Here is an 18,785-nt window from a genome sequence, read left to right as displayed (position 1 = left end):
TTGTTTGCCCTCAAGAAGCTTACAATCTGAGACAAATATGTGTGGCTTCTGCCATGACAGCAATCAATCCATCTAACTGCATGTAGGGCACTGTACTAAGTACCTGGGAGGGTAAGATATAACAGAGTTGGTAGACATGTTCCCTGCCCACAAAGAGCTGACAGTCTAGAGAAGGAGACAGACATTAACATAAATAAATTACAGATATGGACATGAGTGCTGAGGGATAGTAAAGGTAAAAAGTCCAGGAGAGACAGTAGAGGTTAAAAGTCCAGGACAGCTGGCGATGAGACTATGTGGGAAGGCTTGTGTGCCAGTAAGGCACGCCAGGAACTCTTCCGCCCCAGAACAGTCAGAAATGACTATGCCCAGCACACAAGGTTTGCTGACTTAGGTGTTCTCTGGGAAGGGGAAAGGCCCGTCCCTACCGAGAGGAGGGGTGATAGTGATGGCTCTGGCCACCATAGGGTCGGGATTACAGCCCACAACAGGTGCTGCCACCTGCTTCCTGAGCTCCGTGCCACTCCTCTCTAGGCCCAGAGGAAGTGAGAAGAATCAATCATTAGATGGTATTTACTGAGTGCTTACTGTCTGCAAGAGCACTGTACTTAGTGCTTGGGAGAGAACGATACAACACAGTCGGTAGACAGGATCCCTACCCTCAAGGAGCTTATAGTCCAGTACTCCCATCTCTTACCAGCTGCATTACTATACCTGCAGCAGCATCTCAGTTGGGCACTTGTTTCCTTCAGTGGAGAGGAACCGTCCTTTCAGCTTCCAGGCCCTACACAAAGGCCTCGGCCATTTCTGATTCCAAGGGAAGATGTGAGGAGTTGGTGCCTGGAGCTGAGAGGTTCCCAGTGGGCTCTGCCACATGAAACAGCCTGACCCTGGGGCCGAACTCCCTCAAACACAAACACACTCAGCCCATAGTACAATACGTGTGCATCTAAAAGTCCTTTGTGTGTGCATGTATGTGTGCCTGAGTATGTTTGTGTGACACACAATATCAATATCTTCCTCACCTGGGCTTCTTGGTTTTCTCTCTATATCTGTTCCTGCTTCTCCCATGACCTGCATCTGGTTCTTACTCCAGTCTTTTTCTCCTTCCCCTCAACCGTCCCCCATTCCCTTCAGACAACTGTTGGGATTAACTGTCACTTCCACTGGAAACAATCTTTTTTTTCCCCCACTGTGAACTAGAGAAAATCTGGTCACTTTAAGAACTGCTTGGAAGTGAATCAAAGAGAAACAGTGATAGTCTATGCTGGTACATAAATCAGCACGTTAAGCTTCTTGAAGAACTTCCAAGGGTCATGAAACTAGGCACATTCAGGACTCAAGTCGAACTCTTCTGGTAAAAGAAATCTCCCTCCATCCTCTCAGGAACAGCAAACCACATGATGCCCTTAGTTCTCCTATAACACGGGGTTTTTATTCTTCCAGAATACTATGACAGAGAAAACTCACAATGCAGTACTCACCATGTCTGATATTACATGCATACACACAACCCATTTCTTTGGACATTGAGGCACACTGTGTCTAAACAGGCTTGTCTTGCCAGACTAGTGTTACCTAATTGCCTTACAACATTTTAGCCAAAATACCTAGGGACAGCACACGCTAAGGCAGAACTGCTTGTACACCAACTAATTTGAATATAGGGATTAAAAGCCCATTTAACAGCCCTTTGTTCTCTGGTGCTAAATACCGAGAGATCTCTAGTATGTTAGTGCAAGGTGTCCTTTTGCCAAATGGAATATGAAAAATCTCTCTCTGAACTTCAAGCATTTATGCAGACAGATCAATCTAAATATATGTTGATATACACACAAGCAACATTTAATATATGTGTAGATATACACACAGAACATTTAGTGTAGGTATATATACATACAAAAAAATTTAATTCATAGTAGTTTGCTATGGTAAACTATTCACATTACTATTTGATTCTTCAGGAATCCTGTCTATTGTATTGTACTCTCCCAAGTACTTAGTATCAGTGTTCTACACAGAGTACGAGCTCAATTAATACCACTGATTGATCATGTAACTATTATGTTTTCAATATATTCATATTTTGTTCTTTTTTATATTGGGAAGGGAATCATTGCACGTCGCATCATTTCCTGTAGGAAATTATTCTTTGTTTAGTGCTCCATTGACTTTCATTAACCCGAAGCCACACTTCACTGCAGTGTGGGAATAAAACAGACAGAAGTTGGCGAATGCCTTCTGGAGCTAAGCCATTAATTAGCAGGGAAGGTTTTTGACCAAAGTACCAACTAAAGCATCAGAAACCCTCTAAAGCATCTTTTGTGGTGGACAGGCTCAACAGAAATGCTGGAAATGGCTGGCTAACAAGGGTAGTGAAGACTGCAGCAAGTACCAAGGAAGCTAACCCAGCAACTGCCTGCTGGGCTATTATGCCAGAGCACAGCACCTTCACTAGGCTGAGGCTGCTTTGGCCACAGTTAAGTTCTGTTCATAAATTTGTTGTGTGAACTTCACGATGCACTGTGCCGCTGCCCAGCTACTTGCCTGTTGCACCCCACTGTCCCAGCGAGAACAAAACTGGTATTATTGGCAATTTTTTGTTTTAAAATGGTATTAGTTAAGCTATGTGCCAAGCACTGTATAAGTGCTGGGATAGATACAAGATAATCAGGTTGGACACAGTTCCTTTTCCACATGAGGCTCACAATCTTAATCCCCATTTTACAGATGAGGTAACTGAGGCACAGAGAAGTTAAGCTACTTGACCAAGGTCACACAGCAATCCAGTGGCAGAACTGCAATTAAAACTCAGGTCCTCTGACTCCCACGCCTGTGATCTTTCCATTAGGCCATGCTTCTTCTCTGCTTTTTGTTTGCACAGTTCTCAGATCCAAAGTCTTCCTGACTGGACCAAGCCTCATCTGCCTCTTATGACAGGAGACTCCATCATCCTGAATACACAAAAGGCCATTACTGAATCAGACCAGGATTCGGTCTCTGATCATGGAGGAATCTGATAACTGGCTTCCTTGATGTCTGTTTTCAAGGCAACAAATAGGTCTTGCACCTCTAACTTTTCCCTCTGAATCCCTAAATAATCATCAGTGTTAGTTTCCCAGGGGCAGCCTAATCAAAAATGACTTCCCAAATTCTCTTTTCATTATTTAGTTTTATTAATGCCTGTCTCCCCCTCTAGACTGTAAGCTCGTTGTGGGCAGAGAATGTGTCTGTTTATTGTTACATTGTACTCTCCCAACCTCGTAGACAGTCCTCTGCACACAGGAAGCACTGAATATATACGATTGAATGAATCAAGTTCTCAAAAGTGACAGGAAGAAATTAGCTATTTGTTTTCAATTCATTTCTAAATATCAAGGTAGAGTCTCCTGTTTACATATTTCCTTGGCTAGAACCTTCCTAGAACCTAGGAAGATTAGTGCTCTTGTTAAATTCTGGGGAAAAAACCCCAAGACTTTCCATATAAGGGCCAATGTAGCACTATACTGATTTCAGGGTTTTAACTGAGATTTTAAACAATTTTAAAAATTTCCTATATAGTACCACATTACCAATCTCCAATTTCCAGTGATGAGAACATTCTCAGTCCCCTTGGGCTGTTGCATGTTGTGATCCATGACAACAATTCAGAATGAGTGCGGCTGATTTCCCTAATGGCAAAATATCATTGTGGAAATTTGGTGACATGGGTTGCATCAATACATTTCAAATGAACAAGAGGACTGAACGACTGTCTATGTAAAAAACCCAAATGATCATTCAGGCCAAAAGGTGAATTTTTTTGCTCGGATTATTTGACAGAAATAATAACCTCTAGGAACAATACAACTGGATAATCACCTAATTCTCCACTTTAATTTGAGCTTTGTTAAAAATTAACCCTTGAATTAACCCTAAATATTCTCCCCTACTTTGCTTTTTTAAAAGATGATACTAGCTTCAAATCACCATTATTATACTAAATTACCAAGTATGCTGTCAATTTTATTATGCCAAATTGCCACTTGCTGTTTTCATTATGATGTCCTTCTCATTATCTCTCCACTAGGGAGTTGTACAACTGATGAGAAACTTTAAGCTGGATGCAATGGGCAGGGACCCTTATTTTTTCATCCTCTTTCTGCCTGAATATCATCTAAATTTATATTTTTATCATTCTTTCCTCAATGTGGAATGCTTTTATAACTTAGAGCTTTTTCCAGATTAGACATTTCTACCAATAAAAACGTTCTATATCTTTTTTGTTTCAAGTACTTCCAATTTCAGCATTTGCTTTGATCCCATTTTACTTCACCTTCCCAGTTGAGTACTCCACTTAGTGCTTAACCTGGGAGTAGGCTGCTTTCCTGCTGATTAAGACTCTTTGATTATCTCCATTGTACTAACTTCAAGAAGACATCCCTTGGGAAATCATTACATAAACTATGTAACGCTCACTGCATTTCTATCTTATGCCATACTGAAGGAAAGATCGTGGGAGAACTTTGGCAACAGAATCCGTAATTTGGCAATACTGACTACAGGCTACAGTAGTTTGTTTCATCCTTCAAATTAAAAGGTCTTTCTCCAAAGGAGGATGTTTTTTAATCCAGAAAAAAATCAGCATTTCACCTTTACAATGAACAGCAGCTCATTTTCCCCTCAAAGCCTAACCTTGTAGCCTAGCACAGATAACTGTCCCAGTTCTTATTCCCATTTTCACCTATATCTAGATACTTCTGTTTCCACCTTGAGGCAAGGAGGCCCACAGTAACGTTGGTAGTTGTGCTAGAGTATACACAGGAAGCATAATTTCTGCAAATCATGTGCCCCACCTAGCCAATGTAAGGACGCGCGTACACACACACACACACACACACACACACACACACACAAAACAACAACACTTGTTCGACATTGTAATGCTTGGCATCAAAGTCCTGATAAACTTTTCTAGTGGATCCTAAAAGTAGACAAGTAGGATAAAGTTAAAACAGGGAGGGCAAGAACTTTAAATCAGTCGAGCATCAAGTTCAGATGGACATCTTTCCTCACCCATGGGATTGTAATTTCTAGTGATGGACAAGGTTTGGAATGTAGGTCTGCCTCCTGGTTCAGGAAGCATAATAACAACGACACATTTGTCAGCTTGGTTCTTTTATGGGAAACAAATCTACTTATTCCATAGTAGGAATTGATTGTGAGTCCTCGAGGATCAGGGTCCATGCCTAATTCCCACTTGTATACTCTATTCCAATGCTCAGTATAGTGCTTCGAATCCAATAAGCGCTTATTCCTACTATGAATGACAAACCCCATTGGTAAACAGGCTTCTCCAGGAAGACACCATGACACCAGGCTGGATCTCACCTAAACCCTTCCTTCTGGAGAAATGCTACTTTATTGTCCACGATAATTCTGAGACATTTTTGTGGGGTGGAATGTCGCCGCTAACTTCTTATCATGTCCTACCTCTGGCCTGGAACTCCCTCCCCCTTTATATACCACAGACCACTGCTCTCCCCACCTAAAATCACACCTCCTCCAACTAAGTCCTCATTTCCCTTACTTGCTCTCCCTTCTGCATTGCCTATGCACTTGGATCTCTACTTTTTAGGGACTTGACATTCACCCCATCCTCTGCCCCACAGCATCATGTACAACATTCATTAATGTATTAAGTATGGCTCTCCCTAAAAACCATAAGCTTCCTGTAGGCATGAAATGTGTCTACCAAGTTGTGTTGCACTCTCCCAAGCGCTTAGCACAGTGCTCTGCTCTCGATAAATACCCTCTAGAATGTACACTCGTTGTGGACAAGGAACAAGTCTACCAACTCTGTTATAGTATTACACTGTACTCTGCCAAGCACTTAGTACAGTGCTCTGCACACAGTAAGTACTCATTAAATATTATTGATTGATTGGCACCTCGTATTCCAGATTTGAATCTGTCAACTTTAAACTGACCATTTCCATTTTAAGAGGGGCAGCATGTACAGGGGTTCAGTGGAAAGTATAAAAATGCACCACCCCATCGCCAGAGACAACATCTCTCAACAGCCCCAACACTTTATACTTCTACCCTGGCTGCCCCATTAATTAATTCATTCATTCAATCGTATTTACTGAACGCTTACTGTGTGCAGAGCACTGTACTAAGCGCTTGGGAAGCCATCTGAAGGCAGCTTGGAAGGGAAGGGCTGGGGGAGACGGGGAACTGAAAAAAGCAAGGTCAATATCATCAGCAATTTGGGGGCATCTACTATGTGCCTAAAATAGTGGGTTGGGAGATCTCAATCAAGGCAGTAGGCATGGCCCCCTGCCCTCAAACAATTTAGAGCAGAATGGGGGAGTTTACATCTCCCAAAACTCCTACAGCGGCAGAAGCCTAGCTGACCCATGCCTTCCACTGAGAGAGGGGACAAAGCCATTCGACAAACAGGCAAATTTCCACAATGCAAGATCAGCAGGCACAGACTCCAAGGGTGAAGCTTCTGGGGATAAGTGACATCTTGTGTAATAGCATTAAGGGGTTGGGTTGGGCCACACCAGTAACAATTCTGCTTCTCCACTCACCCTATCCACTCCCTGAAGTACAGTCCAAAAGGCTTTTATGCTAGTTCAACCCTGGGCAAGACTCAGATGCTGAGTGTCCCATTTAGGGAAATACCTCAGCAATGATTGTATAATCCAAAAGAAATCAGAAAAGAGCAAACAGTAAATACCAAAAAGAAGCTTAGGAAAACATTTACTCTTGGCCTTCCTAACATTTTTCAGCCCAATGAAAATATTTAGAAGTTCGATAATTAAATTTTCTAATGAAGGTGGTCATTCTTACGACTGTATTGTTGAGAGCTGTTGTAAGTGCTGAGGTAGATGCATGATAATCAGGTTTGACAGTCACTGTCCCACATGGGACGCACAGTCTAAGTAAGAGGGAGAACCAGGATTAAATCTCCATTGCAGATGAGGAAAGTGAGGCACAGAGAAGTTAAACGACTTGCCCAAGGTCACAAAGCAGGCAACTGGAAAAGCCAGGAATAGAACCCAGGGCTTCTGATGCCCACTAGGCTCTTTCCACTAGCCCACGCTACTTCTTATACATGGAACCTCCTGGGTGGAGAAGAAAATCAAAGACAGGGCAGAGGGTAGAAATTGAGGCCAATTCCTGGGAGATTTTTGGTAGGGCGGAGGAAGGGAGAACGGGCTGTGTAAACTTGGATTAACCATGGTTTTATTCAAAGTCATTTCCCATCTATCTTCTACCAATCCAGATTTAACATCCCTTAGAAATATTCTGACTTCTTAGAAATGCTAATGAATATCACTAGTGATATTAGCTTTGCTTATAAATACCTTCTTGATGCTGTCTACACAATGGAACAAAACAAGGCAAAAAATGCATCACTGGTAAGAGTTTTGGACCCAGCCACAGTGAATTTACAAGAAAATGAACCAGGAAGAATAGCTGTCCACAGAGATACACATTTCTGTGAAGAAAACGTAATAACGCAAAGGCCTGTTACATTCCACAGTCAACACCCATTTCCAATCAGCTCAGCCCCAATCTTTCGACCCATAGATTCCTCATAGGCAAGGAACGTGTCTACCAACTTTGCTGTATCATACTCTCTCAAGCACTTAGCACAGTGTTCTACACACAGTAAGCACTAAATAAAGGCAGTGGCTGACCTTCCTTCCTTCATTACAACAGCCAGGTCTTTCTTTCATTTGAGTAGGTATTACACACAAATACACTACTCTAACTTTCCCTATTGGTTTTCTGGTTGTTGTGGAATTTTTCATTTCTTTTCATTTCCGAGCTCTATGTTTTGGCTAAAGTGCGCTTAGCCTTATGGTTCAAATGTTGCTTCCGTCATCTCAGATAAAGCCAACAAGACCCCACTGTAAAATTTCCCTGGAGGAAAACTGGCATTGTAACGCTCACCCATTCCACTGCCCTGCACCTGCCTACACATTGTTTCTTCTAACAATGTGTGGACAAACCAGGCAGCGCGGACCTGATGGATGAACATTTGCTAATCCCCTAAGAACAAATAATCAAGCCCAAACGTATAGTGAAAACCCACATTATGGGAGAACTGGGTGTTTTTGACTTCCTACTTTCTTCAATCTAATATGAATTTAGTGGTTTCTTCTGAAATAATCCACTTCTGAACCTTTTTCTCTCAAGTGCTTAATATAGCGCTCTGCACACAACAGGCACTCAATAATACCTTCGATTAATTGATTGATTGTCCCATCTGTTTTACACCCTTTTCTCACACTTAGAAATTTCCATGTTTTGAAAGTTGAAATATGATAGAGAAGGGAAATGAAAGATTGAACAACAATAACCCAAAACACAAAAATAGGCAAATTTTTTAGGGTATTTGCTAAATGCTTACTATGTATCAAGCACTGTTCCAAAGACCAGGGTAAATACATATCAATTGGTTCAGCCACAGTCCCTGTACCACATGAGACTCACGATCTAAGTAGGAGGGAGAACAGCAATTTCGTCTCCATTTTACAGTTGGGGAAACGGAGGCACAGAGGAGTTAAGTCATCTGCCCAAGTAACCATAGCAGGCCAGTGGCAGAGCTGGGTTGAGAACCCAGATCCTCTGACTCCCAAGCCTGTTTCCTTTCCACTAGATCACGCTGATTCCCATGGAGAGTGTCGAGATTCCCAGAGTGAAATACAACACGTTATAGCAGATTTTCCAAGGGCCTACCCACAGACACAGACAACAGGAGGAAAAGCAAGTCTTGTGGGGATGTGAATTCCTACCTCTTCCTTAGCATCTTTGAAGGATGAATTCAAATTTCCACTTCTCCTGAAAGCTGGTGAGTTAGTGTCCTCCTGCTGCCCAAAGAGCTCCTCAACGGTTTTTGTATCAATCTGGTAGTGGTGTTGCTGCCTTGCAGCTATTGTCCATATGTTGGTTTTACCACGCACTTGCTCTTCTGGAATTGTTTTCCAGAAGAAATTCCGCATGCGCTTTTTCTTACTAAGGTGGCCATGTCCGTTGTAAAAGGGGGAAGGAAGAGGTAATCCTGGAGGAGGTGGTGGTGCAGCAGGAACCCCTGGCAGGGGTGGAGGAGGAGGGGGTGGGGGAGGAGGAGGAGGAGGAGCAGGAGCGAATCCAGCATCTGGAAATGGACATGGTGGAAGAGGAGGGGGAGGAGGAGGTGGAGGAGGTGGAGGTGGCGGTGGAGGTGGTGTTTGCCCAATCATTAATCCAGCTGCAACAGCGATATCCCCATTTTCTTTATCACTGGCCAAGGAGACACAATTCATAACATGCATCGTTCAGTTGCCGTCAATGGAAGTAATGCCTTCGCTTTAGGGGAGCTGCCTGACACCTGCAACAATGGAATGACCATGTGTGTCATACCCTTTCAAATTCTAGTCGGCCATCCAAGAGAAAAGAGATGCAGGAGCTGCGGTGCCATCTTCAAAACCTGCAACAATAAAACACCATTGAAATTCACTGCTGCCAGAATCCGATAATAGTTTTTCTTTTTCTCCTAAAGTTTAAACGAGTAGTAACATTCTGCTCCTCCTAAACAGCCCACTTATTCCTCCCAACCAGCCCACTTATTCCTCCCACTCTTCTCACGCTGAATGTTGATTTCCAGAATCTTGTGAGTGTGCTCAAGAAGTTCTGGGAACCAGTCAACATCCTTGCTGATGGATTCCCTAGCCAAACCAAAGACCCACTGTGAGCTGGAGGTGGAAGGTAATGGGAGAGAGAATGGACCCAAGGACATCTGTCTGTTGCTCCTAAGAGTTTAGACTCACTCTCTGGTAGTGTAACACCCATTTCACACAATAAACATTCATTATCCAGCTAACTCCTACACTAACATACCAATCAGTCACCTTCTAGTTAATTAGCTTACAATGGGGGGGGTTGCTGTTCTTTTTATTTTCTAATTTGGAAGACTTTGTTAGACTTGGATAGATGAAGAAAAACAATTCCTTCCACATAGATTTGTGGAGGCCCTCTAAAGATCAGTTCTCCCAATCAGTTCAATCTGAGGACTAGAGAATTTAGTTTCTAGTCTTGAGACTAAACCAAAATGTTCAGAAGCTTTTGTTTTTGTCAGTCATATTAAAGAGCTGTACTTTTTCACTTAAAAGACATTTTTTAACTTTCATTTTATATTACCTGCTTTCAAAATTATGTCTTGAACACCAACAAATTGTTAAGTAACTTTTACTTAACTGGATAACTTTACTTAGCTGGATACCTTTTACTTTGCTCAGGAATGTAACTCATTTTAAAATAGTCCACGAAGTATGCAGAAATTTCATTTAAAGTTTATCCCTAGCAATGGTAGAAAAATTAACTTATGGTATTGAAGTTTATAAAATTTAAAATGAGCTTTTTGAAATTTTAGTGCTCATGGTTTATTGTGAACCATCAATACAACAGAAAAATGAGTGTTTAAAACCAAGTGGAAAAAAAAACACATTTGAACATCTAAGTTAACAGAACCACACAAATATAAGGATAGGGGCGGGGCTGCCTACAGTTAAAATATTAACTGAAAGCACATAAAACCCAACCTCATTACTCTGGCAAAATGATAACTTTCTACCCAAAACACCTTATATGCCATAACGCGTATTTGCTAGTGTAACAGCCCTTCCAAAATCAGTAGGATTAAACTATGTTACTTTCACATGTAGCACCCCTAAAGCAAGTGACTCGTCACCATTTACAGTGCACAGTTATATTTGAAGTCTTCTCTTTTCAATAAGACACTGGTTATTTTGGTAGGTTATTCTTGATCATATTTTCAAAAACATACACACAATACAGTAGTAGCAAAAAATAATCTCTTCTATGTACTGTCAACCACATTGACTATGACTTCATCAGAGAAGCAGCGTGGCTTAGTGGAAAGAGCATGAGCTTGGGAGTCTGAGGTCATGGGTTCTAATCCCGGCTCCGCCACTTGTCAGCTGTGTGACTTTGCGCAAATCACTTAACTTCTCTGGGCCTCAGTTACCTCATCTGTAAAATGGGGATTAAGACTGTGAGCCCCATGTGGGAAAACCTAATTACCTTGTACCTACCCCAGCGCTTAGAACAGTGCTGGCACATAGTAAGCACTTAACAAACACTATCATCATTATTATTATCATCCCATTAATGCCATTCTAAAACCTTCTCCAGTGAATATTTGCTGATGTGTCTAGACTGTTGTCCTCTAGACTGTAAGCTTGTTGTGAGCAGGGAATGTGTCTGTTAAATTGTACTCTCCCAAGTGCTTAGGACAGTGCTCAGCACACACTTAGCACTTAAAAACGATAATGATGATGACGATAATAATAATAATAATTGTGCATTTAAGCGCGTACAATGTGCCAGGCACTGTACTAAGCACCAGGAGGGATTCAAGCAATAAATTCGATTGATTTGATTGATTGATGTGATGTAACATTATACCAGCCGGAGACGCTCCCATGTAATTTGTTTGGAAAGGAGAAAGAACACACTTTAGGTATAAACATCAGTATCTTCTAAGGTGTTTAACCTGATTAACTTGCATCTACTCTAGTGTTTAGTACAATGCTTGGCATACAATAAACACTTAATAAATACTATTAATTAATACCATTAATAATAATGATTACTATCATTATTATACACAAGCCCAAAAGAAAACTGCTAATGAGGCTCAAAGATATGCAACAGTGATGACATTCTGTATTAAATCCCTTCCTTTGAGATTTCCATTTTTCTGACTATGGTGTCAAAAATAAATGTGGTTCCCTAAGAAATAAAGACTTTTACCAGTTTTGCAGTATCACAGCTACCATACACAGCATTTTCTCATTTTGATTTCCTCCTACCCCCTGTAGCCTCCCCAGGTGGCTTCTGAGGAACCTAGTTCACGATTAATAATCAGCCACTATGGAGTATAGTAATTCCCTAAAGGTACATGATTGACCCCATGAGAACGGAATTTCAGGTGAATTAAAGCTGTTAAGGAAAAGGAGAGTGTAATCTGGCACTAAAATTTCTGAGATGCAGGCATCCAAATGTATATGTGATTTGAAAAGAGCCCTTTCCAAACTCAAGGTATAGGAAAGTGCTTTCCAGTGCACCTGAAGAGAATGCTGGCCAGGACAATGAAATTAATTCCTCCTCCATCGGTAAGGTGTCGGGGCCTCATCCATCCATCTACTCGGGACAGACTGAAACAGAAGTGGAACATATGTATAACGTCTCACCATCCCCCTGAGACTAAAATCCAATAACATGGAATACTACCCTTCCAGTGGGAAGTCCCTTACCAGTTCAGAGGGCACCATGAACTACTGTTCTGGCAATTTTAATCTCTCACTGTTAGCCACAGAGATGTTTATTTTTCTTCTGAACACGTTGGGCTTTCTATAGAGCAAAATGGGGTCATGTTGATTCAGGCAACATCCCCATTTTCTGTGTTAAATTGTGGTTCAATTCAAACTGCTCCCAACTCTGCTGGATTTGATGTCCGACTCCCTACCTCGTCTACTAAGGTCTACTGCAAATACTAGAAGTATTACCAAAACTATTACTTAAATTGGAAGGGAGGAATAAAGGACCCTAAAATAAATATGGCCAGAAATGTCCTCAGAGAAATGTCCTCAGAGAAAAATGACTGCAAAAATGATCTCATTCTCCGAGATAGGGCCCACCCTTGAGCCCGGATCAGAAGACATCATCTTGTAAAGTCTCTGCGAGGGGAGAAGAGAGGTCGGGAAAGGGCAGTGTGGGGAAAATGCAGGTTTTTTAACCCGCTGAAACGGACTAGAAAACAACTTCCACAGGGATCGGGGGGTTCCACTGTCTCACCACTTGGGATGATCGCACACCCTGTGGCGAAGGGAAGACTAAAGATCACAGATGAAGAGTGGGAAGCACCGGAGAAAAATCCATCAGAAAACCCTTGCAACATCATCTCATTACATGAGTCACCGCTTCAGGCGGTGGCAGAGTAGGCAAGCTCACACCCTTTCTGATGATGAATGAGAGGGAATTAAACCTGGCCTGGAGAAGGGAGACTGACCAACCCAACTCAAAAAGACATACAATTTTCTCGCACATATGGGAAAGGAAGACGGGGGGGAAAAAGAACCCCACCAAACACTTGTCATAAAATTGAAATTTTACTAATCAAAAAAGGATACAGGAACACCCTACTCTAAGGCATATTAAAAGGTTTGCCATACTACAAGGGATGGCAAAATCTTCAATACGATAGATTACATAGGAATCAATACAGCCATCCAGGTGCACTACGGATTGCCAACGTCCAACTCTTGGTCTCAGCACATTTGCAAAACTTAAATTGGTCAGCTCACAGTGAAAAAGTCAAGACACTAGGTGTGCTTTCAGTCAACACATCAAACCTGTATGCGCAACATAAACACTTCACAAAGCCAGGATTCTTCAGGAGCTAGAGAGAAGGCAGAACATTATCGCCTACAACGGTTTGCAAATTTTCTATTTTCTTTATTCTACCGTTTCGCCCCTGTTTTGAGGGGGGGGGGGGGCGGGAGGAAGAAGAACCCAACAATCCCAATGTACGTCAAGCAAGTAACTGTATGTGGTACCCCGAAAGACATTCCGGGATGCGAAAGAAACATTCCAGGGACAATTGTTGGTCAATAAAGAGGTTCACAAAGGGAATGGTCACTGGGGGTGGTTTCAAGGCCAAACAAATGTTTGCACCAGCCAGTCCAGCCCCGAATCTGGATAGGTGGTGGAGGGGATCGAGGACTTGTTAGTCACTTTAGAAGGGGTAGTTTTATGGGCCGCCCTGTGTCGTCCACCTCACTGACCCCGGCCAGATGCCAAAGCCATGGTGGCAACCCCAGGCCTCTCCTGGGAGTGCTGGCCGCGGAGCCCTGGGCAGGCCCAGAACGCCACACTCGCTACCCAAAAGAGCCAACTGGTTGTTGCCCATTCATTCCATCGTATTTACTGAGCGCTTACTGTGTGCACTGTACTAGGCACTTGGAAAGTACAATTTTGGCAACAGATAAGGGACAATCCAGTGTGCTCCCTCCTCAAGGACCAGACCTGTCTCTTCGTGCGTGTGCGTGGGTGTGAGTCAGTCACTCACACGTATTTACTGAGCGATTACTGGGTGATGAGCACTGTACTGATCGCTTGGGAGAGTACGACACAATATAACAGACCCATTCCCTGTCCACATCGAGACCTGCCCCGTCTCTCCGTGTGCATGTCCGAGAACCGTGCGTGTGTGGTGTGTGTGTGTGTGTGTGTGTGTGTTTATGAGGATCTGCTCCACCTGTGTGTGTTTATGTGTGTATCCATGGATCTGTCCCTTTTGTGCATGTGTGGGTCCACGGATCTGACTCTGTGTGTCCTCCTGTGAGTGAGTGTGTGTGTGTGTGTGTGTGTGTGTGTGTGTGTGTGTGTGTGTGTAGAGGGGGCAGGGGCAGAAGGGGAGACACACCGGACTTCCTAGATGAAAGCGCCCAAGCAGGCAGCGGCCTGGGGCTAATTCATTCATTCATTCGCACTTATTGAGCGCTTACTGTGTGCTGGGCACTGTAGTAAGCGCTTGGAAAGTACAATTCAGCAACAAAGAGACACCATCCCTGCCCGCAACGGGCTCACAGTCTAAAGGGGGGGGGGGGGGCGGGGGAACATCGAAACGAGTTACCAGGCAGCCACAGCATCAGCATAAATCAATATAATTAGAGACAATATATAGACATCAAAAGAAAGAAAACTGCCGTTAATTAATTAATTAATTCATTCAATCGTATTGATTGAGCGCTTACTGTGTGCAGAGCACTGGACTAAGCGCTTGGGAACTACACGTCGGCAACATGTAGAGCCGGTCCCTACCCAACAACGAGCTCACAGACTAGAAGGGGGAGACGGACAACAAAACAAAACAAGTAGACAGGCGTCAACACCATCAGAATAAATAGAATTATAGCTATATTGACATCATTAATAAAATCAATAGAGAGATAAATATGTACAAGTAAAATAGAGTAATAAATACACACAAATATATACAAGTGGAGCCAGAAGCGGGGCCGGGCTTACCCATTTCCCCCCCTCCTTTCCCCTCCCCACAGCAATTGTGTCTAGTTGTACATATTTGTTACTCTATTTTCTTAGTGATGTGTATATAGCTATAATTCTATTTATTCTGACGGTATTGACACCTGTCTACTTGTTGTGTTTTGTTGTCTTCTAGACTGTGAGCCCGTTGTTGGGTTGGGCCCGTCTCTATCTGCTGCCGATTTGTATTTCCCAAGCGCTTAGTACAGTGCTCTGCACACAGTAAGCGCTCAGTCAGTACGATGGAATGAATGAATTCGGGGCGTGTGTGCTAGGGGCGGCGGCTTTTCTGCTCATTCATTCATTTATTCATTCATTCACTCCATCGTATTGACTGAGCGCTTACTGTGTGCAGAGCACTGGACTAAGCGCTCGGGAAGTACAATTCGGTAACAGAGGGAGACAATCCTTACCCAACACCGGGCTCAGAGGCTAGAAGGGGGCCTTGGTCAAGTCAATCAATCAATCAATCAACTAATCGTATTTATTGAACGCTTACTGTGTGAAGAGCACTGTACTAAGCGCTTGGGAAGTACAAGTTGGCAACATATAGAGACAGTCCCTACCCAACAGTGGGCTCACAGTCTAAAAGTCACGGCCGCAGTTACACCGGAGGGTCTCCCCCTCCATTCATTCATACTTATTCATTCAATCGTATTTATTGAGCGCTTACTGTGTGCAGAGCACTGGACTAAGCGCTTGAGAAGTACAAGTCGGCAACATATAGAGGCCGGTCCCCATAACGGGCTCGCAGTCTAGAAGGGGGAGACAGACAACCAAACAAAACATGTAGACAGGTGTCAAAGTCGTCAGAACAAATAGAATTACAGCTCTATGCACTTCATTAACAAAATAAATAGAATAGTAAATATATACAAGTAAAACAGAGCACTAAATCTGTACAAATATATATATATACAAGATATTGTATACATTAGATACAAGAACTGTGGGGAGGGGAAGGAGGAAGGACGGAGGGGATGGGGAGGAGGAGAGGAAAACTTGTTGCCAACTTGTACTTCCCATGCGCTTAGTACAGTGCTCTGCATCATCATCATCATCAATCGTATTTATTGAGCGCTTACTATGTGCAGAGCACTGTAGTAAGCGCTTGGGAAGTACAAATTGGCAACATATAGAGACAGTCCCTACCCAACAGTGGGCTCACAGTCTAAAAGGGGAAGACAGAGAACAAAACCAAACATACTAACAAAATAAATAGAATAGATATGTACAAGTAAAATAAGTAAATAAATAGAGTAATAAATATGTACAAACATATATACATATATACAGGTGCTGTGGGGAAGGGAAAGAGGTAAGAAGGGGGGGATGGAGAGGGGGACGAGGGGGAGAGGAAGGAAGGGGCTCAGTCTGGGAAGGCCTCCTGGAGGAGGTGAGCTCTTAGTAGGGCTTTGAAGGGAGGAAGAGAGATAGCTTGGCGAATGTGTGGAGGGAGGGCATTCAGCGCTTACTGTCTGCAGAGCACTGGAACACGCGCTTGGAAAGTACAATTCGGCAACACACAGAGACAATCCCTACGCAACAACAGGTTCACAGTCTAGAAGGGAGAGACAGACAATAAAAGAGAACAAGTCCACCAAAATTGCCGGTGGAACTTCTCCGCCGATCGCGATTTCACCCGAAAAGCAAACATTTAAAAAAAAAAAAATCACGGCCGGGAGTGTTCTCGCCCATCCATTCATTCGATCGTATTTATTGAGCGCTTACCGTGTGCGGAGCACCGGACTAAACGCTTGGAAAATACAAGCCAATAGTCTAGACTCCCAGTCCACCCTCCCTGTGCCCTAAACTTTAGCGAAGGGAGCGCATTTTCAATCCGAAAATCACCCGCCAAAGCACTGAAAACACACACACACACACACACACACACACACACATACATAGATAGACAGACAGATAGATAGATAGATAGATAGATACCCACCGCCCCTCTCCCGGGAGGATGGATGGGGTTTCCTTGGTGCAGGCCTCCATCGAGCAGCGAGTGCGAGACCGAGGGAAACTGACCCAAAATCTGCAATCAATCAATCAATCGTATTTATTGAGCGCTTACTGTGTGCTGAGCACTGTACCAAGCGCTTGGGAAGTACAAGTCGGCAACACAGAGACAGTCCCTACCCAACAGTGGGCTCACAGTCTAAAAGGGGGAGACAGAGAACAAAACCAAACATACTAACAAAATAAAATAAATAGAATAGATATGTACAAGTAAAATAGAGTAATAAATATGTACAAACATATATATATATATATATATATATATATATATATATATATATATACAGGTGCTGTGGGGAAGGGAAGGAGGTAAGATGGGGGGATGGAGAGGGAGACGAGGGGAGAGGAAGGGAAGGGCTCAGTCTGGAAAGGCCTCCTGGAGGAGGTGAGCTCTCAGCAGGAAAGTTGGGGGTTCAGACTGCCCTCCAGGGATTTTGGGGTGCGGCGAGATGAAGGGCGGCCTACCCCGCGACCGGTCCTGGAGGAAGGGGCTGGTTTTGTTCCGTCTCCCCCTTTTAGACTGTGAGCCCACTGTTGGGTAGGGACTGTCTCTAGATGTTGCCAATTTGTACTTCCCAAGCGTTTAGTACAGTGCTGCGCACATAGTAAGCGCTCAATAAATACGATTGATGATGATGAGGACGGTGCTCGGCGCGGGGGTCCGCATCCCTCCGTCTGTGCACAAACCAAGGAGTGTGTCGGAGGAGGGAGGTGCAAATGCACTGCAAGGATCCGCAGCTGTGCAAGGAGCTGCAGCTGTGCAAGGCTCCTTCCCCCGGAAAGCTGCGGCCGCCGGGGCCGAGCCTCCCAATGGCTTTCTGGCTGCACTGTACTTTCATCCGTTCACGCCGCCGAGTGAGCGCTGACTGGGTGCGGAGCGCTGGGAAAGGACCATTCGGCAACAGAGAGGGCCGACCCCTACCCAACGCCGGGCTCACTTTCCAAGCGCTCAGCAGAGGCTTCGGCGCCCAGGAAGCGCTCAATACATCGGACTGAAGCGGGGTGAGCGCCCGCCCCCGGCCTCTGGGCACCGCTGGGCACCGCTGGGAGGTGCCCCCCGTTACCCCTGCCTGCCGCCCCCCGGGGCCGCTCACCTGGCTCCGGGGCCTCGTGGCTCCCCCGGCCGGCTGGGGCTGGGGCTGGGGCTGGGGCTGGGGGCGCTCCTCCGGGCTCCTCTCCGGGCTCCGTCCGCTGTGCCCATGTCTTCGCCGCTCCGGGGCGCCCGGCGACCGAGCCTAGGGGGGCGGGCCGGGCCGGGCCGGGCCGGGCCGGGCCGGGCTAGGGCGGGGCGGGGCTGCGCTGCCCGCCTGCCCGCTCGCCCGCCCAATTGCTTACTCGGCCGCCTCCTCTCTCTCCTGCCCGCTCGCCCGCCTGCCCCAGGTAACAATGCTGCTTCCTTCCTCTCCTCCTGCTTCTTCCACTTCTCCCCTTTCACCTCCTCCTTCTCCTTCCCCTCCTCTCCCTCCTCCTTCCCCTTCCTCTCCTCCTTCCCCTTCCTCTCCTCCTCCTCTTCCTCCTCCTTCTCCTACTCCTCCTTTCCCTTCTCCTTTCTCTCCTCCTCTCCCTCCTCCTTCCCTTCCTCTCCTCCTCCTTCCCTTCCTCTCCTCCTCCTTCCCTTCCTCTCCTCCTCCTTCCCCTACTCCTCTTTTCCC

General features: G+C 44.6%; 1 protein-coding gene across 2 annotated transcripts in view; it reads right to left on the bottom strand.

Moving 5' to 3' along the window:
• FHDC1 (FH2 domain containing 1) overlaps positions 1-18,277 on the bottom strand; it is a 44,981-nt gene extending 26,704 nt beyond the window's left edge. For both annotated transcript variants that reach the window (XR_005453438.1, XM_038755247.1), the window contains exons 1-2: positions 18,228-18,277; positions 8,796-9,469 (exon numbers count right to left, since the gene is read on the bottom strand). Coding sequence is in view for 1 of the 2 variants with exons in the window: in XM_038755247.1 (XP_038611175.1) it covers positions 8,796-9,314 (519 nt within the window). In the remaining variant the exon portion in view is untranslated. The remainder of the gene's footprint in view (positions 1-8,795; positions 9,470-18,227) is intronic.
• Between the last annotated feature and the right edge of the window lie 508 nt (positions 18,278-18,785).

Source organism: Tachyglossus aculeatus, chromosome 12, assembly GCF_015852505.1.
Source record: "Tachyglossus aculeatus isolate mTacAcu1 chromosome 12, mTacAcu1.pri, whole genome shotgun sequence".
NCBI classification, from domain to species: domain Eukaryota; kingdom Metazoa; phylum Chordata; class Mammalia; order Monotremata; family Tachyglossidae; genus Tachyglossus; species Tachyglossus aculeatus.
Note: the sequence above shows the minus strand (reverse complement) of the source record. Positions and strands in the feature narration are given on the sequence as shown.